Here is a 25,312-nt window from a genome sequence, read left to right as displayed (position 1 = left end):
ACATGCTGATATAAGCCATTTATTCAGTGTAAACAACCTGCTGAATCTCTCGTCTCCTCCTCTGACCGGCGGTACAGGTCCACTGATGAATACAGCTGCATTCAGAGAGTTTACAGTATTTAATAATCCAGTAAAGTCCCGTTTCAGAACCTCCGACTGTTGTTTGGACACATCGTTTGACCCTGTATGCAGAACAATGTTTGTCACAGTTGGATATTCATCTGCAATTTGAAGAATTCTCTCCTTCAGGTTGTTGACCATATCGTTAGGAAAGCAGAGGACTTTAGTGTTCTTACCGCACATCCTTTGTACATCCTTTACGGCAGAGTCACCCACAATCAGAGTTTCAGGCCTAGCCTTTAGCTTTCCCTGTGGCCTTTCACTTTTCAACAGATTTTCAGACCTTATTTCGCTGCTTTTAGATGGATGGTTGTCCGATATAGATCCAGGGTCCTTTGATAGTGGAGCAAATCTGTTCTGCAGTTTCACATTCAGTTGTTTTGGAGGTTTGATGTTAACCTTCCTATTCACGGTTGTCCAGTCCTGTTTCCGCCCGTATACAGGGGTAGAAGAGCTTCTCTGTCTCGTAGGAAGTGAAGGCCAGTCGGTTTCAGAGATTTCAGCTCGCTGTGCCCTGCCTGTGATACGTCCTCCCCCTTCCAGGAGACATGATTTATGTCTTGGTTTTGCACCAAGACAGTCTAAGGGGGGATTATCACTTGAGGATTTATAATAATGCACAGTCTACTTTCTTGGTCATGTTATCTGTGCTCCTTAGCTGTGTACTAGCTTGCTCATCGCCACTGTTTTGAATCAAAGGCAAGGTTGTTTCATTTCCACACAGTCCATTTACCTCCACGTTTACTTCTAAGCGATGAATTTTTGTCTCCAGTACTGCAATCTTCTGCAGGAGGCTGTGGTAGTCATCTGTGGAGAGGGAAGGCATCTTGTTGCTAGTTAGCCTAGCGGTTAGCACCTTTCCAGGCTATTGAGGCTGCTCGGTGCCCAGACGCTGTAATCAGACTTCAGCTGTGTCTAGGCCACAGACACACGGAGCGCTGAGGATAAGGTAACCATAAAATGTTGCTGTTTCTGTTAAGAACACTCTAGTCCTAATGATCTACAAGTGTCCAGAAGTTATCGCAGGTAAGCTCACACGGAAAAAAGGGAAAAAATCAGCATAAAAATCAATATAAGAAGCAAAGCATTCAAGAGCAAAGAGATGAAGTGTCCACACTCACAAAGGGGAGGAGCAAAAAAGGATAGACTTTAAAGTTCTGATGCTGGCCTATAAAGCTCTGAATGGTTTAGGACCAAAATACATCAATGACCTCCTGACCCAGTATGAACCATCCAGATCCCTCAGGTCATCTGGATCCGGTCTTTTATCAGTTCCCAGAGTCAGAACCAGACACGGAGAAGCTTAAGATTTCAGAATAACTCACGCTCAGTTCATTTTACACTGGTTCCTGTCAGTCTCTGTCCCCCATCTCAAGATATTACTGCTAGGTCTCTCACATGCGCCCGGATAAAGAGATCATATCGTATCTGTTTTAGCTTCTCTCCACTGGTTTCCAGTGAGGTTTAAAATTGATTTCAAGGTCCTCCTGTTTGTATACCACTACAGGATGTATGTCTACAGAATGTGGTCCTGTAGACCTAAAACTAAAGATGACTCACTCACATTTTTGCTCATCCTAGCCTCGGTGCCTTTTTCTGTTTAGCACCTACTAACATGTGCTTTACTTATTTCTTATCTATTCCCTTGCTTTGTTTTTCTCTATTCATTCTAATTTTTGTACAGCATTTCTTTTTTTTTTAATAGATATTCTTTATAAATAAAATTTAAGTCGAGTCATGTTTTACAGTCTTGATACATGCTGGAATTACTGAAAGAGCATCTCAACCTCTGACCTCATTAAAATCGAGAAAAACTCTTAAAGCTGGAGGCAAAAATCAGTTTTTTTCAAGTGTGTAATAAGAAACTACAACGAGATTTTATGAATGATTGTGACGTGTTGATTCCATCTCTAATTTATACATAATGTCTGTGACATCACGAGCCTCATTTTGCTAAAATGCAAATTGTTGTAATGTTACGGACATTAGACACCAACAGTTATTATATTTTCAGTTACTGCCAGTTAATAAGGCAGAACATGCTGCATGCTGCATGAGTGAACGGTAAGAGCGACATTTAAGACAGCAGCCATTTCCACTTATGTTTGGCATGCTAAAGATGAGCTGCCGAAGTTCAGACTGAGCGTCAGAACGGGGAAGATGCTGATCTGCTGTGGTTTTCCCACAAAATCAGCTCTAGGGTTTACAGAGGATGGTCCAAATAAAGAGAAAACATCCATTGAGCGGCAGTTCTCTGAGAATGTTTGCTAATGCCAGAGGTAATAATATAATCAGACTGCTTCAAGCTGCTGGGATGGAAATAGTCACACAGGATGCCACTCCTATGAGTCAATAACAGGAAATTGATGCTATTGTACCACAGAGGCTTTGTAGCTGACGCTGAAATGTTTGTGTGGGTTGCCATGACAACACCAAAGTGAATCTGAGATCGTTATTGTTTTCTATTTGTTTTCTTTATTTGCTTCTCATGCTTGTGTACATTTGCAGTAGGAAAGGTAATCTATGAATCCAGTGATATGTCCTGCTTATAAGAAATGTTTCTGTTAAAATATTATTGTGAAGTAGTCACTTCCTGTGAGTTGCGGGAACCGGAAGTTGTGCGCGGGAGAGACAAGACAGAACGGTAACACGGCGGACTTTTCGGAATATACAACTTTTCTACTGCTGGGTTTACAAGGCGTACACGGTAAAAAAATCATTATGCTGTTATTTGTTTAACACTTGTGCACCTTGTGAAAGGAAATAAGTGGCTGAGATGAATATCATATGTGCTATCGATATTATTTTACTTGTTTCTAGTTTTCACGGTGCTCCATGATTGTGAGAGGAATAAAAGAATTGTGGACATCAGTACGAAGCGTGGATTCTTTCGACCAGAGTAGAAACAGTGAAAACGTGTCCCAATCCATCTGGAGGCTTCGGTGTGCAAAGCTCTTCTCATCCTGCAGCAAGCTACAGGTCTCGGTTTGCAAACGCGCTTCCCCTCCTGCAGCAAGCTACAGGCTTCGGTGTGCAAAGCTCTTCTCATCCTGCAGCAAGCTACAGGTCTCGGTTGCTTCTCATCCTGCAGCGAGCTACAGGCTTCAGTGGACACGTTGCTTTGCATTTTGTGACAACCAATCGGGAGCTGCAGATTCAGCGGACACTCCAAGAAGCGGTTTCAGGCTAAAGCGTGAGTCCTCAGGCTATATTGCGCAGTTATTATGCCTCATGAGTTGATGGATAGAACATGAGCTACAAATTTGCTGTAATGGACAAGGAATTAATAGTGTTCAAATTTCGGATTGTGTAAAAAAAAAACAAACAAACAAACAAACAAACAAAAAAAGGACAATCTGTTGAAGTTCTGGAAATTATTGTTGTTTTCTTACCTGTTGCTTGCAAGCTTCATGAAGGCTGAAACTGAAAATTTATTTGCTGTCATACGTAAGAATCTAAGCTAAGGTTCCTATGTGTTAATTTTAATAATTCTCCGCCTATTACATCCATTCTTGTAATTACCTTAGTTATCTTGTCCTCTTCATAAGATACCCCCTTTAAAGTCTGAAAATGTCTAAAGATGGTCATAGTCACCCTGATGTTATGTCAGAAGTACAAGATGCAGGGGATTTGGAAGAGGAAAAAAGTGTAGTGTCTGAGAAATCTGAGACAAAAACAAGAAAATCCTCTCGTGAAAGGCGATTAACGCCAAAAATGCAGGAACTGAAAGATCAAGAGTTAACTCAAAAGGAGAAGAGGTTCAAAGCAACATACGAGAAATGGAAAAGCAACGTAAGAGACATTCGCACAAAGTTAAAGCAAGTATGCTCTGAGAGTGACATGTATGATATGATGGATGAGGCTGAGAAGCTTGAGTCTGAATTAAAGGAACAGTATGACAGAATTCGACTCCAAACCTCACCAAGTCAAGAATTTCGAAGAAAGATCGATGCATGCTCAGCCGTGACGGCCGACTTGCTGCAGCTGATGAGAGTACGTCTGACTGAAGATGAAGGTGAGTTTGACACGGTGGCGGAAAGATCAAGGTTACGCATGCTACTTGATAATGAATATGCTAGGTCCATATATGGATCCACAGCCTCCAGAGTTACTGCACCCAGCTGTCACAATTCTAACCATCTCTCAGAGTCACCTAGCATTCCAGCTATGAGAGCGGAAGTGGCTGCTCAGCTGGCTGCAAAGAAAGCCGAAATTGATATGGAAGCTGCCATCGAAGCTCAACGTCAGCAGTTGAGAAAACTTGAAAATCAGAGGGACATTGATGTAATTCAGGCAAAGCTAAATGTCTACACTGAAGAAGAGGGAAGGGATGGGACACGCAGTCCTCCATTCAGCAAAGTGAGTGATGCACACCCCTTCGCTCACCACATCCCAGATCAAGAACGGCAGGTTGTGCAAAACGAGACATCATTGGTCCAATCGCTACAAGAGTCATTAGCTCTTACTCGCTTGCCAACTCCAGAACCTTCTGTATTCTCGGGCGATCCTCTGAAGTTTACAGAATGGAGCATAAGCTTCAAAGCCCTCATAGAGAGACGATGCTCTGACCCTGCAGACAGGCTATTCTACCTGCAAAAGTACATAGCAGGTGAGGCAAAATCCTCTCTTGAAGGCAGCTTCTACAGAAAAGATGAAGAAGTCTATCAACAAGCATGGGATAGGTTAAATGCTAGATATGGCCATTCCTTTGTAGTGCAGCGGGCTTTCAGAGATAAGCTAAATGGGTGGCCGAAGATTGGTGGAAAGGAATATCTCAAGTTAAGAGATTTCAGTGATTTCCTCCAAACATGTAGTAATGCCATGCCTCACGTAAAGGGCTTACAGGTTCTTAACGACTGTGAGGAGAATCAGAAAATACTAGTCAAGCTTCCTGATTGGGTGACATCTAGATGGAACCGTTATGTCACAGAGCAGCTAGATCGGGGCAACGACTATCCAAGCTTTCATGAGTTTGCTTCCTTTATCTCTAAGGAGTCACGCATCGCATGCAATCCAGTGTCATCCTTACATGCCTTAAGGCACTCTGCAGAGGCACCAGCAAGAGAGATGAAGCGTTCAAAAGCAAACACGTTTGCCACAAATGTGAAACCCCCGATTCCATCAAGCTCCACCGCCAAATCTGACCCTGGTGAAATCAAGTTGGGAGATGCAGGGAAACCAAAGAAATGGACCACACCAACACAAAATTCCAATAATGGCCAGTGTATTTGCTGTAGTGAGAACCATTCCATACATAAATGCAAGAGGCTTATGGACATGTCTGTAGAGGATAAGAAAAAATGCATACTTGAAAATAAGTTGTGTTTTGCATGTCTAAGAAAGGGTCACAATTCTAAAGACTGTAGGAACAGGGCCATGTGTGGCATATGCAGAAAGAGTCACCCAACGCCATTGCATGAAGATCGTTCTACAGCAGCATCAACACAAGGCGCAGTTGAAGAAAGTACGTTGTCATTATCATGTTGTGTGAGTGGAGGTGAAGGTGGGAGTACATCAATGATAGTCCCAGTGTGGATCTCAACACTTAGTGCTCCGGACACTGAAACCCTAGTGTATGCACTATTGGACACTCAAAGCAGTCACACATTTGTTGATCAGGAGGTGTGCGAAAAGCTACAAGCAACAATGGAACCAGTGAAACTTAAACTTTCCACCATGATGGGGAGAGACTCAGTCGTGAAGAGTCAAAGAGTATGCAAGCTCAAAGTTAGAGGATTTTCCTCTAATGTTTCCATCAGTTTGCCTCCAGCCTACACAAGGGACTTCATTCCCCTTGACCGCACACATATTCCCACTTGCCAGACAGCCAACAAATGGAAACACCTTGTAAGCATGGCCCAGGAGATACCCCCGTTGATGGACTGTGGTGTTGGATTGTTGATTGGATACGACTGCTCCAGAGCGTTAATTCCAAGAAGGGTCGTCACTGGGGGTGACTATGAGCCTTATGCTATTGAGACGGATCTTGGTTGGAGCATTGTGGGAAGCGCACCACAGCGTGTGCAGGCTAAAGATGTGACTGGTTTTTGTCATCGAGTGTCTGTCAGAGAGGTGCCACCTATAACACCATTTGCTGTCATCAAGGCCCTGGAGTCTGATTTTGCAGACACAAAACCTGGTGACAGAAGCATATCTCAAGAAGATATTTGCTTCCTGCAGATCTTGAAAGACAGAATCCAACAAAATAAGGATGGTCACCTGGAGATGCCTCTCCCTTTCAAAGCACGTCCGCATCTCCCAGACAACAAAGGGCTGGCGTTAGTACGGCTGAAGCATCTAAAGAGGAAGCTGGACAGAGATCCCAAATTCAAAATAGACTACGTGAGATTTATGGAAGGTGTCTTCAAGGATGGAGATGCAGAGAAAGTGGAAAACCAAGCAGAGCTGGGGAAAGTCTGGTATATCCCACACCAAGGAGTTTACCACCCCAGAAAACCAGGAAAAATCAGAGTGGTTTTCGACTGCTCTGCAAGGTATGAAGGCACCTCCTTAAACGACCATCTGCTAACAGGACCTGACCTCACAAATAGCCTAACAGCCGTGCTGTGCCGCTTCCGTAAACATCCCATCGCAGTCATGTGTGATGTGGAGAAAATGTTCCACAGGTTTCATGTGAGCGAGGATGATAGAGACTACCTGCGGTTTCTCTGGTGGGAAAATGGAGACACAAACTCTGAACCCAGAGAGTACCGCATGAAGGTTCACCTGTTTGGAGCATCATCATCCCCTGGCTGCGCCAATTATGGCATGAAGCACCTTGCCAGCCAATGTGAGAAAGAGTACCCCTCCGCAGCTAACTTCATCCAGAAACATTTCTATGTCGACGATGGTCTCATAAGTGTAGAGTCGGTGGGTAAGGCAATTGAACTGGTCAAAGAAGCCCAAGCCGTGTGTGCCAAAGGAAAGCTGCACCTTCACAAATTTCTCTCCAACAGCCGAGAGGTCCTTGACTCTGTCGATGTTGCAGAGCGTGCTACGGAGGTAAAGAATGTTGATCTTAATCACGAGGATTTACCAGTTCAAAGAGTGCTAGGTATAAGGTGGAATGTTGAAAATGATAGCTTCTCCTTCAAGGTGTCACTTGAGGAGAAACCAGCAACGCGCCGAGGGATTCTTTCAATTGTGGCCTCCTTGTATGACCCTTTGGGGTTTCTAGCCCCAGTCATTCTTGAAGGGAAAAGAGTGCTGCAGGAGATGTGTCAGAGAGGCACAGGGTGGGATGAGCCACTACCCAAAGGCTTGAAGTTAAGGTGGGAGACTTGGATGAAGGATCTGGAGAACCTGGAAAGAATTGAAATTCAAAGATGCTTCATACCTGTCAGCCTTGGCGAGATTCAAAGAGTCGAGCTTCATCATTTCTCTGATGCAAGCAGTCAAGGGTATGGCCAGTGCTCTTACATCAGAGTGGTAAGCAGAGAAAGGGTATGCTGCTCCTTGGTCATGGGCAAGGCGAGGGTTGCACCAACCAAAATAGTTACCATACCGAGACTTGAGTTAACTGCAGCAGTAACCTCGGCATCTGTGAGCAGCATGTTAAGAGAGGAGCTAGAACTCAAGGTTGATGACGAATATTTTTGGACAGACTCAAAGGTCGTGCTTGGTTACATCAATAATGAAGCAAGAAGGTTCCATGTGTTCGTGGCAAACCGCGTGCAGAGAATTCGAGAAACCACCGATGCACGGAAATGGTACTATGTTGACACAGGAGAAAACCCTGCTGATCATGCCTCGAGAGGCCTCAAAGTAGCTGACCTCATCAAGTCAAATTGGTTCTCTGGTCCCAGCTTTCTATGGGAAAGAGAGATAGCCACAAAACAGGCTACTTCAGATTTGCTGGTGGGAGACCCAGAGGTGAGGACTACTCAGGTGTTGGAGGTTGATGTAGCAAGGCAGTTTGACATCCAGAAGCATCTGCTGCGGTTCTCAAGATGGACTACAGCTGTCAACGTCATTGCTCGTATCCAGCGGCTGGCAAAGAGGATCAGGACCGCTGAGCCTTTAAGCGTGGAAGAGAGAAAGCAAGCTGCACAGACTCTCGTCAAGCTTGCACAACAAGATGCCTTTCAAGAGGAGTTAAACACACTCAGCCAGAAACTAGGAAGGCTGCCTTGCAACCACCAACTCTTTCAGCTTGACCCATTTCTCCAAGATGGCATAATGAGAGTAGGAGGAAGACTGAGGAAGGCATCTGTGCCTCTTGAGTTAAGACACCCAGTGATCCTTCCTAAAGATGGTGCTGTTACAAACCTCATCATTGCACACCATCATACCAAGATACAACACCAAGGCAGAGGACAAACCCTCAATGCCCTGAGAGCCAATGGTTACTGGATCACTGGTGGAAGTAAGGCTGTAGCCCAATACATCAGGCAGTGCGTACAGTGCAGGAGAGCCCGCGCGCCACCAGAGGAGCAACGGATGGCAGATCTACCTAGTGACCGTGTTGATCCCACACCACCATTCACTTATTGTGGTATGGACTGCTTTGGTCCTTTTCACACCAAACAAGGTCGCAAAGATCAAAAACGGTACGGCCTCCTCTTCACATGTTTTTGCTCAAGGGCAGTGCATATAGAGATGTTGGAGGATTTGACGACTGACGCATTCATCAATGCCTTGCGCTGCTTCATTGCCCTTCGTGGAGCTGTTAGGCACATTAGGTCCGATCAGGGAACTAACTTTATGGGGGCAAGAAACGAGATGGCAAAGGCTCTGAAAGAACTTGATAAGGAAAGCGTGACTGCATACCTAGCAGAAAATCAGTGCGACTTCCAGATGAATACGCCCCACTCTAGTCATGCTGGAGGCGCATGGGAGCGTCAAATCCGGACAGTGAGAAGCGTACTGAGCACAGTCCTTGCCTGCAGTGTGGGAAGGTTGGATGATGCTTCATTGAGGACATTCCTTTATGAAGCTATGTGCATCGTAAATAACCGCCCACTCACTGTTGATAACATCAATGACCCCAAAAGCTTGGAGCCACTCACACCGAACCACTTGATCACCATGAAATCCTCAGTCCCACTTCCACCTCCAGGTAAATTCGTCAAGGAGGACCTGTATGCTAAGAAACGGTGGAGAAGGGTACAGTATTTGACTGAGCAATTTTGGCACAGATGGAGAAAGGAATACCTGGCCAATATTGCTCTGAGACAGCGATGGCATACACCAAGACGTAATGTGGAGGTGGGTGACATTGTGATTCTCAAAGAGGAAGATGTTCCTCGCAATGAATGGAAACTTGCTAGGGTTGTGGAAGCACATGAGGATGATGATGGACTTGTACGGAAGGTGACAATCCAGACTGGTGATCGGAAGTTAGGAAAGGGAGGCGAACGCCTCGTCCAACCCTCAATCATTCAGAGACCCATTCAGAAATTAGTGGTCCTGGTGAAAAACAGCTAAATGGGAAAAATGTCATTCATTGATTAGATTTCCCTTCTAAAATAGAAGTTGTCATTATGCTGTACTTCATGCACATGTTATGGAGATGTAAAATCTACTGTTCATATTGTTGAATTCATTTGTTGAGAAAAGAATATTGTTTATGTCAATGCAAGAATGTTTAAAACAACAACATGGTGCTTGGGAATTACCATTGATATAATGAGAAATGCAAGTGTATTTACGTTCTCAATTGTAATAATCAAAGGTAATTGGTGGGAGTGTAGCTGACGCTGAAATGTTTGTGTGGGTTGCCATGACAACACCAAAGTGAATCTGAGATCGTTATTGTTTTCTATTTGTTTTCTTTATTTGCTTCTCATGCTTGTGTACATTTGCAGTAGGAAAGGTAATCTATGAATCCAGTGATATGTCCTGCTTATAAGAAATGTTTCTGTTAAAATATTATTGTGAAGTAGTCACTTCCTGTGAGTTGCGGGAACCGGAAGTTGTGCGCGGGAGAGACAAGACAGAACGGTAACACGGCGGACTTTTCGGAATATACAACTTTTCTACTGCTGGGTTTACAAGGCGTACACGGTAAAAAAATCATTATGCTGTTATTTGTTTAACACTTGTGCACCTTGTGAAAGGAAATAAGTGGCTGAGATGAATATCATATGTGCTATCGATATTATTTTACTTGTTTCTAGTTTTCACGGTGCTCCATGATTGTGAGAGGAATAAAAGAATTGTGGACATCAGTACGAAGCGTGGATTCTTTCGACCAGAGTAGAAACAGGCTTTATCTAGTTTCTATTTCTGCTGCAAAATAATAATAATAATGATGGATTAGATTTATATAGCGCTTTTCAAGGCACCCAAAGCGCTTTACAATGCCACTATTCATTCTGTTAGAGATTTTCTACATTATACATTATAACCAAATCTCTATAAAACAATATAATCAAGTAAGCCTTATATTCTAACCAAGTAAACCTTATATTTTAACCAAGTATGCCTTATATTTTGTGTGTTCATATATTTTCACATAACCAAGCCTATTGTTGAAGAATCACCTAACCAAGTCTATTGTTAAAGGAAAACTGATGCATTCCTTACCTCAGTGTCTGAGATGTTTGACAGCATGATATAATGATGCATTCTTTTCCTTTAGTGTCTGTGATGTCAGATAAAGCATGATATACTTCTGTATTCTTATCCCAGTGTGTGAAAGATCAGATAAGCTGATTTAATGTTTAACCTCTTCCCTGACAGTTAAAAGAGGAAGTACTATGTAACCCATTTTTGCCTTATAAATAAAGCAAGCGAGCCTGTGCTCGGTGTGTGTGTCTTCTCAGAGAGACATTCACCCGTGCGCACGTTTTCTAATTACACTCTGAGTCAGTCTGCAGTTGTCTCATTTCTCTTACTTGTGTTTGAACAAATGTCGACCCCTGACACATTCACTCTTGCATTCAGTGCTAGGACCAATTCTGTTTACATTATACATGCTTCCCTTAGGCAGCATCATTAGAAGACATAGCATACATTTTCACTGCTATGCCGATGACACCCAGCTCTATCTGTCCATGAAGCCAGATAACACACACCAATTAGTTAAACTGCAGGAATGTCTTAAAGACATAAAGACCTGGATGGCCGCTAACTTTCTGCTTCTTAATTCAGATAAAACTGAGGTTATTGTACTCGGCCCTGAAAATCTTAGAAATATGGTATCTAACCAGATTCTTACTCTGGATGGCATTACCTTGGCCTCCAGTAACACTGTGAGGAACCTTGGAGTCATTTTTGACCAGGACATGTCCTTCAACGCACATATTAAACAAATATGTAAGACTGCTTTCTTCCATTTGCGCAACATCTCTAAAATTAGAAATATCCTGTCTGAGAGTGACGCTGAAAAACTAGTTCATGCATTTATTACTTCCAGGCTGGACGACTGTAATTCATTATTATCAGGATGTCCAAAAAACTCACTGAAAAGCCTTCAGCTGATCCAAAATGCTGCAGCAAGAGTCCTGACAGGGACTAGAAAGAGAGAGCATATTTCTCCTGTTTTGGCTTCCCTTCATTGGCTTCCTGTTAAATCCAGAATTGAATTCAAAATCCTGCTCCTCACATACAAGGTCTTAAATAATCAGGCCCCATCTTATCTTAATGACCTTGTAGTACCATATCACCCTATTAGAGCACTTCGCTCTTGCTCTGCAGGCCTACTTGTTGTTCCTAGAGTATTTAAAAGTAGAATGGGAGGCAGAGCCTTCAGTTTTCAGGCCCCTCTTCTGTGGAACCAGCTTCCAGTTTGGATTCGGGAGACAGACACTATCTCTACTTTTAAGATTAGGCTTAAAACTTTCCTTTTTGCTAAAGCATATAGTTAGGGCTGGACCAGGTGATCCTGAATCCTCCCTTAGTTATGCTGCAATAGACGTAGGCTGCCGGGGGATTCCCATGATGCATTGAGTTTTTCCTTTCCAGTCACCTTTCTCACTCACTATGTATTAATAGACCTCTCTGCATTGAATCATATCTGTTATTAACCTCTGTCTCTCTTCCACAGCATGTCTTTTATCCTGTCTTCCTTCTCTCACCCCAACCGGTCGCAGGAGATGGCCCCGCCCCTCCCTGAGCCTGGTTCTGCCGGAGGTTTCTTCCTGTTAAAAGGGAGTTTTTCCTTCCCACTGTCGCCAAAGTGCTTGGTCATAGGGGGTCATATGATTGTTGGGTTTTTCTCTGTATCTATGAAGCGCCTTGAGGCGACTTTTGTTGTGATTTGGCGCTATATAAATAAAATTGAATTGAATTGAATTCACACACTGGTGGAGGCAAGCTACGGCAGTTGGTAGAGTCACTTTGGTGTGAACAAAACAAAAGCATAGATCCATCCTGCTCTGTATCACCAGTTTAGGCTGGTGGTTTTGGTGTAATGGTGTGAGGCAGACCTTCCTGGCACACATTGGACACCTTAGTCCCAACTGAGCATCATTTACAACACCAAAGCCTACCCGAGTATTGTTGCTTCTTATGTTGTAGCTTCTTGGGATGTGCACAAACTGTGTGATGCTGTTGTATCAACATGGATCAAAATCTGAGGAAAGTTTCCAGCACCTTGTTGAATCTGTACCATGAAGAATTAAAGCAGTTCTGAAAGCAACAAGTTGTCCAACTCGGTACTAGCTAGGTGTAACTAATGAAGTGGCCAGCGAGTGTATAGTTAAAAGAGGCAAACATAAACGCACAAACACAGTGAACTCAGGTCTGTTTGGAGTTATTACTTAAAACAGATCATTGCAGTGCAGACAGAGGTGCAGGAGGCTCCTGACATATAGTACAACTGGTGGTTTTTCACAATTGGATTAGCTAACATTTTCATATTTTCCATGCAGAGAGCAATGAAGCCAAAATGCAAAAACATCAAATGTAGGAAAACATAAAATTCTTTATTTGACTCATTTACAGCAATTAACAGAATTATGTAAAGTACAGAGACAGCACTAAAGCAGCTACAATACTACTGCAAAATAAATAAACCCACCAAAATAAATACTAACCATACAAGTCAGCAGTTTGTACCAACAGATATTTTTTTTAAGGTCCAACAGAAAAAACAAATCAAGAGACTGAAATCAGATAAGGCATGTCAACCATTCAACAGCATCAACCATAACCGCATCAACACACAAACAAAAACATGAAGAAACCCCCAAACCAGTTATAGGTTTTCTAACAGTTGGTAATAGACTAAGAAAAAAAGCCCTTTATGTATTTATTTAAGGTCACTTTAAACTGAATTGAGATTCCAAATGATGCCATGAGCTGGGTTAGGAATGTTGAAATATTTAACTCAGCCAGCTTCTGAACTGGTAATAAAACGTGTGCTGCACAAAAGTGGCTGCTAGATAGTTGATGTTATATTGTAGAAAATAGGAAAGCGGTCTAACACTGAGGAAAGCTCTCAAAAGTTTATCGAACTAAGATGAAGAAAAAAAAAGGTGACCATTTAAAAACAAAAAACAAACATCCTGGTAGGGATGGATTTTTTAGATCAATATTTAACTTTCAGCTTTAATCCAGTCTGTGAAAACACACAAGAGTGACCTTCTGCACTTTGTACCCTGCAGGATTCACACCAAGTGTGTAAACAGGACCATGCATACATTTGGTGATGCTCTTTAAAATGTGCCAAACTAAATGTCTATTAAATTAACGCATTTTGCTCGCTTGATTCCTGATTGATGTGAGGAAGTAAAACTTGTAGTACTGCTGGAGTTAAGTTTGGTGAATTGAACACGAGGCAAAAAGTATTCAAAACATTCAGTAAAACGATGCAACTAAACTAAAATACAAATATGAACAAATATTAGTGACTAAATAATTTCATCTGTGAAACCTCATCCTACAGTTTGCTCATTCTCTTTGATCAAAAGTGCAAAACATATCAAAGAAACCAGCAAACTGTGTTGTCAATTATCAGAACGATCTCACTGCCAGTGTCCTTCATACACATATTTTCACCTCGTCTTCAGTTCACATGGAAATGTGAAGACCTTAACAGTTAACCTGATGAACATTTCTTAGACATACTTAAAGAAAAAGAAACTGGATGTGCTTGTTCACCATTAAGTAAATAAACTATGACTTTAACAAAAACAAAGTGAGTTGCGAGAGCTATGTGAAAAATATCCTGAAAAGTGAAGGACTTTCCTCCTCTTCAAATGCAGATATTTATCCCAGATCACAGATTTAAACTTCCAGGGGAGTTGGAACTCTCAGCCGGGCCTGCTTGCAGCCTTGATGTCCTGTCAGCTCTGAGGTCTTTGCCAGGGGTTAAAACACCACCAGGTTCACCGGGAGAAACCCAGTCAGCTGATCACTTGTGTCAAACCTTCACTCACCGTCCAAGTCCCGCTTAAGCAAAGTTTCCTGGCAGCAAAGAAAACACGACTTAGTCAACCTGCTGCATGGGATAAGCCTCTAACTTGTGAGTCAAACTGTGTTTCTATATATTATAGGATAAATTCCACATAAACAAACAAAAGAAACTCATTGATGGGACAGCCTGTTTGTTTATATTGTGATTGTGTCAGTTTAAAGTCTAGACAGGAGGAAGAAACTGTAGCTTAACGGATGTATTCTGTAAGCCTTTCAAACAGCCCACATTTGCAGTTCTTTCTAACTATTTTAAAAGCTGAGATGCAAATTAGAAAATCTGAGGTTGCTGGCTTCAAATCTTAATAGTAAGACATGCGTGTGTGCGTGTTTTTCCTGAGGAGGAAACACCTGTTGATTGCGTCGCTTCAGAAGCACGAGGCTGTTTTTTTTAAACTACCAAAAGAGAAAGTTGCTGCACTTACCACAGCTTAATTCAAGGACAACACACACATGAAACATTTAGGAGCAAGGAGCAATATTTAGAAGCACTAGGTTTTTTGTCATCCGTCCCAATTTTACCCTCAAAGAAATCCACTCTTCTTCACCAGAACTGCTTACAGTGGCTTTTTCTTTTATTTTTTTCTTTTTCTTTTTCTTTTTTTATTCTGCAATAAAACCAAAAGTCACATTATGCAACTCTAGGATGTTCATAAGGTCACAATAAACTGTTGTTTATACCAGACGAAGCTAATCTTTAAGGTTCAAACTGTACTCAAGTGAATGAATGAAATGGATCCATTTGAAAGTGGAATACTGTGTTATTTTCTTTTTTCAAATGTCAAAAATGTCTCACTTCTCAAGACGAAACAGTAAAAAAAATCTGACAAATAAAGCATAAATATACTAATGGTCATGCACAGGAGTAACCTCTGGAGATGATGGGTTGCAGTAATTTCATAATCATTAGTATTTCTGTATACTAATGATAAAGCAACATACTAAACACAACACCATCGCATTAATCTAGCTAAGTGTAAACAGCAGTAAATACTAAATATTCGATGTTGTTGTGCAACACGCAGGACAGACAGCGCACAATGTGCTTTGAAGTAGCAGCCAAGAAAGGTGTAATTTAAGTCTACGAGCAGTAAACACCCGTGTGCATACCTGTGTGGATCAGCGCGCTTGTATTCAAATGGCTTCCACATGTAATGGTCTGCAAGAGGATGTAGCGAGCCATAGCCCCATCCCCCAGGGCATGAAGCAGGCATGGAGGAGATCCAGGCCCCAGACATCCAGAGGCCTTAGAGTGCGAGAGCCCAAGGAGGACCACCGGAGGGGCATCTGTGCCACCCTCATGGGAAGGGCTGAGGATCCCCAGACAAGGCGTCACCCAGTAGCCACCGAGCAGAAGCTAGAGGGGGCTGCACCGGCGTGCCCGCCGGCTCTGCCGGCAGCCAGCTGTGCCAGAGTGAACCGAGCCGCAGGCCCAGAGGCCGGAGGCCCCCCGCACCCCGGAGGAGGCCTGACCGAGCAACAGGCGCCAGGCCCCGCCAGGTAGCCACCGGGAGTGAGCTGGTACATACCTGAGTGCCCAGCCCTGGACACCAAGAACCACCAATGCACTGACCCCTGAGGGCATCAGTCACCGGCAGGGAGTGTGGTGAGGGGAGATAGGCCTTGGAGGGCCTGGGAGTTCCCAGAGAGGTGGAGTCTAAGACCCAACCTGACATATAGACACAGACAAACTGGCACACACAGACACAAACATGCATTCCCACCCTCATGCACACATATACAGTGGCTTGATAAGATTTGACTGACTGTAATGAAATAACTGAAGAAGGATCACCAGGTTTCAATCCACATTAACCCAACCCCTGATCTGTGTATCACTACTGAACGCGGCTCGAGTCAAAGCAGCAAGCAGAGCCCAGCCAAAAACAAACAAATGCATAAATGTATAATGGGGGGGACTCCAATAAATGGGATGATCTTAGCCAGCCTCCTTATAGTGAAAACATTGTTCAGGGCTACTAAAGGCTGAGTCAGGGACCTTATGATAACACATTGTGCTGTTTGACAATCCTGTTTCCTCTAATAAGAGAAGCCTGCACATTAGCCACAATATACTCCCTCACATCTACTAATTCGCTCCTTCGAGCATGCAAAGCAGGCCTCTTTAGACGTTAATGCAAGCCTAAGCTCTACTTCTTTGCTCTCAGACTGCAGGCTTGCTTGTGGTTCTCAGGGCATTTAAAAGTAGCTTTCAGGCCTCCTCTCCTGTGGAACCAGCTCTCTCTTTGATAATCCAGCCCTAACTATGTACTTTAAGTGACTCTGTTGGAGGTTTCTTCCTGTTAAAAGGGAGTTTTTCCATCCCACTGTCACAAAGTGCTTGCTTATAGGAGGTCATCTGATTTTTGGTCTTCTCTGTAACATTGTAGTCTTGACCTTACAATATAAAGCGCCTTGAGGGGACTGTTGTTGTGATACGGGGCTGTATAGCTAAACTTCAATTGAACTGCTAGATTAGATAGCACCCCTCCGTGAATCGCTACTTTATCGTGGTGGAGGGGTTTGTGTGTCCCAGGGGCTATGCTGTCCGGGGGCTTTTGCCCCCTGGTAGGGTCTCCCATGGCAAATTGGTCCTGTGAGGGACCAGACAAAGAGCGATTCAGAAGTACCCTATGAAAAGACCATCGAGGGAACAGTTCACCCTGCCCGGGATAGGGTTACTGGGTCCCCACCCTGGAGCCAGACCCGGGGAGGGTGCTCGAGGGCGAGCGTCTGGTGGCCGGGTGCGCCGAGTGGCAGTTCAGAGTACCCAGCCTTCTTAGAGTCCTTGGGTAGGGTGCTGGAAGGTGCTCCACCTGGAGACTCTGTTGTCCTACTGGGAGACTTCAATGCTCACGTGGGTAACGACAGCGAGACCTAGAGGGGCGTGATTGGGAGGAACGGCCTCCCTGATCTGAACCAGAGCGGTGTTTTGTTATTGGACTTCTGTGCAAATCACAGTTTGGCCATAACAAACACCTTGTTTGAACATAAGAGTGTGCATAAGTGCACGTGGCACCAGGACGCTGTAGGCTGCAGGTCGATGATCGATTTTGTAATCGTATCACCAGAACTGCGACCATATGTTCTGGACACTTGGGTAAAGATCAGGGATGTAAAGCACTGGGGGAAATGCCGGTTTTTGTTTGGCGTTTTCTTTAAGGAATAGTCCAATAAACGCAATGAACAGTTTGTTTTTGTGTGCAGGAAAAAAATGGGAATGACAAAAACATTTGAAAATACGACTTATATGGCTTAACGCACGTGCATGTGGGTCCAGGTTCAGTTTGCAGTTGCATGCTACCTGCCCAATAGCTATGGTTTCCCTTTATTGTTTATTATGTAGTTTCCTTCTTTGGATGTGTTTTTGCAGGATTATTAAATCACTGGGAGCAGTGAAAAAGAAATTTTAAAACATTTTTGCTAGTGAGGGTTGCATCTTATTGTCCTAAAAAAGATAAAACAGAGGGTGTAAGATAGCCATGAAGTGGGAAAACAACATGTAAAGCAGTTAGCTGTATCTCTCACATGTGCACACAAACACAAACTACTGGTTTTACCTTCAAAACTCCTCTCACCTTGACTATACGTGTGTCTGAACCCATTGGTGGCTCTTGAATGACGAGGGGGTCCTGGGATTCCTTCAGGGAGAAGCTCTGCACAGTGAGAGATCTGTAAGGTTGGAATTCTTTCCTCCACCACCATGCAGCCATTCCCAACAGCAGGACACTGAGGAACACTTGGAAACACACACAGGAAATTCATCAGTTTTTTGGAGTTCCAGACATGACATAGAAGCTGAAGTCATGCATGATGTCACTTCTATTACCTCCACTGAGTGGACAAATGGGTGGCTGCATGAATGGAAAAACACTTGTGGAAAAAGCCCTTTGGATTAACAACGCTTCATAAAAACTTGAAAACATTTACTTATGTGTGGTAAATGAAATGCTTCTTATTTTGCTTTTCTACTAAATTTGGGCATTTTTATAAAACAGGTCTCGTTCACGCACATTCATATAAGCATTTTTTGCAAAGATATTCATTTGCAAGCTTGACTTCATACATGTAATCAAGCATTATATTATGACCACACAGGTGATGTGAATAACACTGATTATCTCTTTATTATGGCATCTGGTAGAGGTGGGATATTATCAGGGAACAAGTGAACATTTTGTCATGGTGGCCCGGGTCTGCTGTGGTTAGTATCTATCAAAAGTGGTCCAAGCAAGGAACAATGGTAAAACCAGTGACAGGGTCATGGGCGGCCAAGCCCCATCAATGCACGTAGGAAGCAAAGGCTTCCCCGTGTCGTCCAAACCAACAGATGAGCTACCGTAGCTCGAATTGTCAAAAAAGTTCATGCTGGTTCTGATAGAAAGGTGTCAGAATACACAGTGCATTAGTTAGGTGCATATGAGGCTGCAGAGACACAAACCAGTCACGGTACCCATGCTGACCCCTGTCCACCCTTTCATGGAAACCGTATTGCCTAATGGCTGTGGCTGCTTTCAGCAGGATAATGCACCCTGCCACAAAGCAAAAAATAAAAAATAAAAAAATGTTTCAGCAATGGTTTGAGGAGCACAACAAACAATTTGAGGTTTTGATTTGGTCTCCAAATTCCACTGATCTCAATCCAATCGAGCATCTCTCAGATTTGCTGGACAAGTCTGATCCATGGAGGTCATACCTCGCAACTTACAGGATAAATACAACAAAACAAAATGACACGACCAAGACAAAAACTGTGGTATTTTTTAAATATAATAATAAATGCCAAATCACTCTGTAATTGTGTAACTTTATTAGCAGTGTCCTCCTGAAATGCATCAACAGCATCGAGAGTAGCTCTCTGCCCCTTAATGCTCTCTGGTCGCTATGGTAACGCGTAAATATTTATTTCAAAATAAGACACACAACTACAACACGGGAAAAGACCCAGGGAAAGAGAGTTAACAATAACAAAAAACAAAACAAACAACAAACCCTGAAAACCATAAATTTCACACCCAGGCCTCAACTCTCGCGGCCTGGTACCGGCCTGTGGCGCAGGGGTTGGGGACCGTAGAGTCCATTCCTCGATGGGTCAGGGCTGTTTTGGCAGCAAAACGGGGACCAACACAATATTAGGCAGGTGGTCATAATGTTAGGCCTGATCAGTGCATCTCCCTGTGATGACCAATGGAGACCTGTTGCATGTTTATTGGATTACTAATTACTCTGGTAAACTGTAACTAAAAGAAAATCAATGATCCATTCATTTTTGCACTTTATATAGCCTCTGTAGAAACTATCTACACCCTCACTTATCTTAACTGCACTACTGTATAGCTCTGTGTAAATAATCATTCTGTACATTCGATAATCTTTAATCCTACAACTGTTTACAACTTGCATAGTTCCCATTTCTGTATAGCTGTATATCCCAGATTCTGTAAAGTTATTTATTTCATATTCTGTATAGTTTTTCATATTTATATCCTGTTCATATCCTGTACATAGCTTGTACTCACTACAGCCTGTACATACTTATAGTTATAGAATATTCACAACATACTTCATACCGTGTACATTATAACATACCATAATAGACCCATTTCTGTAATATACTCACATATCTATATTATTGCTAATATATATTGTAATATATCTATATCACTAAAGCACTTCTGGATGGATGCAAACTGCATTTCGTTGCCCTGTACCTGTGCATGTGCAATGACAATAAAGTTGAATTCTATTCTATTCTATTCTATTTTATTGACTCTGGTGGAAAAATTTGTGCCGCTACTAATGAAAGACGACCTTTCATGTGCAGTATGGATCTGATTTGTTTAAATGTTTTGAGACTTTGACAGGTTCTTACCAATCAGAGAAAGGATTCCCAAAAATGTAGGATCCGATAAAGCTGTTGCAGGAACTGAACGGGAGATTGCAGGAATTTCCTCTGTTTTGTTTCTTCCTATTTCTGGAGAAACACAGCTGAACTTTGGACCCTGGGTCAGCAAGTCAATGACACACTTGTGATGGCAAACTGCCCTTGGACGTCCACAAACAGAGGGTCCTTAGAAGAAATCAGCAACAGTTATCAGTCTGGGACCTACAGTGTGAAGAAGTCCCTTTTTGATTGGGCATACCTTTTGGTTGGAGAACAGGCTGTATGATGAGCACACCACCTGGCGAGGTGACGTTAGACAGAAGTGCTTGGAGGTCTCTGCCGTTGTGTTTGTTTGCTCGGCAAATGGACCGCGTAACTTCGTCACTCCAATATACAAATCCCTGAAACCCAGTGAGGGAAAGCTTTAGCAGCACACAGCAGAAATCGGGCTTTGCATGCAAGAAGAAAGCTCCATATCTCATCATGAAGTGATTTTCTTGTATACAGTATATCCAGGAAGTATTCACACTTCAATTCAGCAAGTGGTGCAGGCCAAATATTCTCTTTCGTTTTAAGCTGCAGCTGCTGCTGCTGCTGAACTCTTTAACTCAGCTGTGATGAAATTATAAAAGGGGAATGATCAAGCACTGGTGAAATGTGCAAGCAGCATGTCTTCTCAGTGATAGCCAATGGCACAAGTAATAGATCTTTTAGTGGAAATTTAGGCACTTTTGTCGCATGCGTGTTGTGTTAGGAGTATTGTGTGTTGGGTTTTAAGGTGAAAAATGAATTGAATGCACTTTGAATAAGCCTACAAAATAACAAAAAGTGGAAGAAGTGAAGCACTGTAAATCCTTTCTGGATGCACTGCATTTAGTTTCCTTGCATATAGCTGCCTTCAGTATTAAAATGCATTTGTTGTTGCCCCCCGGGTCTGACACAGGATGTCAGGCAGCACAGACCATAATGTAATTCTTGTACCTCGAACACAGACAGTCCAAACGCTCGGTCTAGATAGCCGTTAGACTCCACCACCGTTTTACGCTGACGACCGTCTAGATTTACTCTTGAGATTCTTCTCATTCCCTCATCAAACCAGTACAGCAGCTGCCGAGGCATATCTAAGGGAACGTGCAACATGAATACCAGCACTAAGTGACTCAACATAAATATATTCAAATGCTCCGAACTGAAGGTCTGACTTCTGCCTGAAGTACAGAAAAATGAACTCATGTTGTTCCTAATTTAAGGACGAAGATGTTTTTCCTCTCCTCTGATTTCTCTAAATAATGCCAGTTTGACAGCAATTAATTTGAATGTCAGAACGTACCTAGAGAGATGGCTACAGGCTGGCGTATTGAGGAAGTGACCAGAGCTTTTCTGTCGCAGCCGTCCAAACCGGCACTTTCGATCTTTGGGGAGACACCACAATCTGCCCAGAAAAGCAGCCTGAGAAAATAAAAGCACCCATGTTTTGATCTTCTGTAGCTTTGATTTTTAAGACTTATTTTACCTTTTGGTGATGTCTTTTTTTAATTTAGGAGACAAGCTATTTGCCAACAAATAACACTTCAATAAAGACGAAACAAGCAAAAAGAAATATGCAAAACTAAAGGAAGTGGTTGGACCTACTAGCATAAAGCAAGGAAGAGAATGTATTATTTGAATAATTCAATGCCTTCAAGCATGACATGGACACAGTCATGCTTAAACACCATTTAAACAGTATTAATGTAGGGTTTTGTAATGTGCTGCCCTTCCCTGGACAAGTAAAGGTGTAAATGTTTAACCAGCTCCAGCGTGACGTGCTGGCTTTTAGCTTCTTTGCTTTGAAATGCAATCATTGCTATTTAACAACCATGATGCAACAGCCCCTTATCACAGGTGAAGCATTTTTTTTTCCTTATCTTGTGCTGTTAACCATTAAAATGAAATGCAAAATCCCAGAGCCTCGTACCCTCGGAGAGGATCCACGGCCACTGCGGAGGGCTTGTCGAGCCCTGCGATGAGCCGACGATGAGCTGAACCATCCAGAAAGGCCACGCTAACCCACCCCATCTCTATACTGGTCCAGTAGAGAAGTTGGTGGATCCAATCCACCACCATGCTGGTTACCGAATCTTGAACTTTCAGCACCAACACAGCTTCCTGTGGCTTTCTATCCAAGGAGATCCTAAAAAAAAAAAAACAATGCAAGAGTGAAAATAAGAAGCCCAGACAACACATTAAAAAAACAAAAAAAACAAAAAAAACCCACCACAACAACAACCACAACAACGACAGTGTGTTTATTGAAATTTCAGCTCTAACAAATCCAATCAGACTCCATCCATGCCACTGGCGCCATCCCACAACAGGCTAATTCATCAGAACTCGGCCTAAACATTATTTTAGCCACATTAGCAACAGTAATGTTAGTGTTAGCACGTCTCAGACTGATGCATCACCACAGTCACCCCCACCACAGAACAATCCATGACCAACATTTCCTTCCCCTCCACTATCAGGCTGATGTTTCCAGTTCTGTCTCAGTGAAATATTTTAGCAGTTACTCAAAACACTTTTTTAAAATTATTATCTTATATCGTATATCTTATATCGTGGCTCAAGAGTTGGACGTTCGCCTTGTAATCGGAAGGTTGCCGGTTCGAGCCCCGGCTTGGACACTTCACCCGTTGCCTACTGGTGGTGGTCAGAGGGCCCGGTGGCGCCAGTGTCCGGCAGCCTCGCCTCTGTCAGTGCGCCCCAGGGTGGCTGTGGCTACAATGTAGCTTGCCATCACCAGTGTGTGAATGTGTGCGTGAATGGGTGGATGACTGGATATGTAAAGCGCTTTGGGGTCCTTAGGGACTAGTAAAGCGCTATATAAATACAGGCCATTTACCATTTACCATTATATATACACACATTTTATTTTTTTCAAGTTAAATTTTTTATTTTACTTTTTAATCCACTACTAGAGGCCAGTACTTGTGCACTTTAACAGCCTTAGCTGTACTTTCTATATAGGAGCAACTGGCATAATTTAGCATTCAAAGATTCTGTGTTGTGATTTTGGAGTTACATAATGAGAAAAGAGAAAAAAAAAAAAACAAGAACAAAAAATATAGACAAACACAAACAAATATTCACAATATGGAAACGGCACACACACACATAAAAAAGGGAATACTATTAAAAAGTGGTATTGTAAAGTGCAGTGGCCTTGTGCATGTCTTCAGGTGTGTGTGCAGGGGGTGTTAGATTTCAGAGCTGTAGGAAAGAAACTGTCCCTATACCTCCTGGGAGACAGAGGGGCAGTTTATTAGCCAGGGGGGTGGAGACCGTGTAATAAGTTCCCTTTCAGTCGATTCACTCGGTACAACACATGTATGGGATATCATGCCCTCGCGTGTCCTGGCTGAAGAGACCTTTATTCACGCCTTTAAGGCAGATGACGTGTGATGACACACGCACAGCCCCGCCTGCACTTATAGCCGCTGTCATCACAGTTGTGGAATACGGGAAATATTTTACTGCTACTCATACTTATCATTATTACCATTGGATTAATTCACTTTGCATTAAGACATAATCAAATTAATCATCATTTCATTAAAGCATTTGTTGAAGCTGTTGGCATTACATTGACATTTTTATTACAGGTGCAGCTATAACCATTTTATATACATTGCATTTTGTGCTTATTAAAGAGTTGAAGCTCAGTCAATTAATTAAAGGTTGTAAGCTTTGTTTGGCGCGATGTCCAGACAATCTATTGTGTAAGTGACTTGGAGCTATAGAAGGTTAAAACTGCATACACGCCTACAAAACACATATATTACATATAATCTAGAAACAGGCTTGAGTGAAGGCCTGAATGTATTCAGCTTCTTGTTGCTTTTGAGTTTGCCTAGTAACAAGTGACAGAAGATGGGCCAAAGAAGAGGACAAGTCCCAGTGTACATCTTCCCACGCGTGTGTTCAATAAACTCATCTGTTTGATTGCATGCTTCTGGGCCTCTGGTATTTTGTTTTGGTTCTCAACATCGCGAATCGGGACACAGTCATCCCTCAGTTGTTACGTTCTTCACCTCGCTGAGAACACCTCTGCTGAGTTGGGCTAGCTAGCTGCTGCTAGTTAGCTCCGTTGTCTGCTGACTTGAACTTAGCTTAACTGCCCCTGTTGGTGTTAGCCTCCATTGCGCAGTTGGTGCGTGGGCTGCCCGCAGAGCACTAATTTCGAGTTTTAACTGTGCAGCGTTTTGCTTTGCTTTTTAAAATGGACTCCAAACTGAAGCTAGCAAAGCAGAAATCTTCCGTTCTCCCGTCCTCTCTTTGCATGATAGCGACCAGCACGATGCCTGCACTGTCTGCCTGGGGATCGTTCACGCTAGGAGAGTGTTGACGGAGCCCGAAGCCTGTGCGTTTTGCCGCCACCTCTGGCGCTCGACCCTGGAAAGATGGGTGATGTTTGTGGAAAAAGTGCTGGGACGCTCAGCTGTCGCACAGCATGGCCCAATGTGCCGCCACCGCTGTGCCAGTCAGCCACGATGACACCTTTCTTTTCTCCCTGTTTCGCCGTGCTGCTGAGAAGCTGCAGGTGGACTGGTCCTCTCCTCCGCCAGCTCAAAAGCCGTCGTGGTTCGCTAGTTTTTTCCTCCTACCAGAGCCCGCATCGGCCAAAAAGGCGCCTCCCATGTTCCCAGACCTTGTCTGCGAGCTAACGGCATCATGGGACAAACCTCTGTCTAGCCGCATCACTGTGCCCGGCTATGGAAAGTACATGGAGTTGGACGGCGCCGAGGAAGCTGGCTTAGTTAACGCAGTCTCTGGCTGCTTATCTGGCCCCATCCCATAACGATGGTGTTGGCGGCCCCGCAACTCTGCCATCCAAACACTGCAGATTCTCAGCTTCGCAGCTGGAGAAGATTTATCAGGCTCAGGCCGGCACTGCTTGCGCAATGAGCT

General features: G+C 43.2%; 2 protein-coding genes across 3 annotated transcripts in view; one reads left to right on the top strand and one right to left on the bottom strand.

Annotated features, from left to right (window-relative positions):
• The first annotated feature begins 2,537 nt into the window (after positions 1-2,537).
• Positions 2,538-10,928, top strand: LOC146558794 (uncharacterized). 2 transcript variants are annotated; one of them, XM_085247447.1, is made up of 2 exons: positions 2,538-2,827; positions 2,941-10,928. In XM_085247447.1, the coding sequence occupies exon 2, from the start codon at positions 3,691-3,693 to the stop codon at positions 9,544-9,546; it is 5,856 nt and encodes a 1,951-aa protein (XP_085103573.1). In that variant the 5' UTR covers positions 2,538-2,827; positions 2,941-3,690; the 3' UTR covers positions 9,547-10,928. The 2 variants fall into 2 exon arrangements, 1 of the variants encoding a protein (XP_085103573.1); XR_014888638.1 differs by lacking the exon at positions 2,538-2,827 and having other exon boundaries at positions 2,837-10,125; positions 10,239-10,928.
• Positions 10,929-12,968: 2,040 nt separating this feature from the next.
• Positions 12,969-25,312, bottom strand: part of LOC146558793 (low-density lipoprotein receptor-related protein 8-like) — a 29,250-nt gene continuing 16,906 nt past the window's right edge. Inside the window, exons 7-13 of the mRNA XM_085246689.1 lie at positions 22,320-22,535; positions 21,693-21,811; positions 21,344-21,483; positions 20,622-20,763; positions 20,351-20,548; positions 18,057-18,217; positions 12,969-14,472 (exon numbers count right to left, since the gene is read on the bottom strand). Of these exons, the coding sequence (XP_085102815.1) occupies positions 14,437-14,472; positions 18,057-18,217; positions 20,351-20,548; positions 20,622-20,763; positions 21,344-21,483; positions 21,693-21,811; positions 22,320-22,535 (1,012 nt within the window). The 3' untranslated portion in view covers positions 12,969-14,436. The remainder of the gene's footprint in view (positions 14,473-18,056; positions 18,218-20,350; positions 20,549-20,621; positions 20,764-21,343; positions 21,484-21,692; positions 21,812-22,319; positions 22,536-25,312) is intronic.

Source organism: Mchenga conophoros, linkage group LG15, assembly GCF_057382185.1.
Source record: "Mchenga conophoros isolate Kocher_MC1m ecotype Shallow Benthic linkage group LG15, M_conophoros_male_GT1.1, whole genome shotgun sequence".
Lineage (NCBI taxonomy): Eukaryota > Metazoa > Chordata > Actinopteri > Cichliformes > Cichlidae > Mchenga > Mchenga conophoros.
Note: the sequence above shows the minus strand (reverse complement) of the source record. Positions and strands in the feature narration are given on the sequence as shown.

Coding starts and splice junctions, on each gene's coding strand:
- LOC146558794 (XM_085247447.1), top strand. CDS start 3,691: ATGTCTAAAGATGGTCATAGTCACCCTGATGTTATGTCAGAAGTACAA.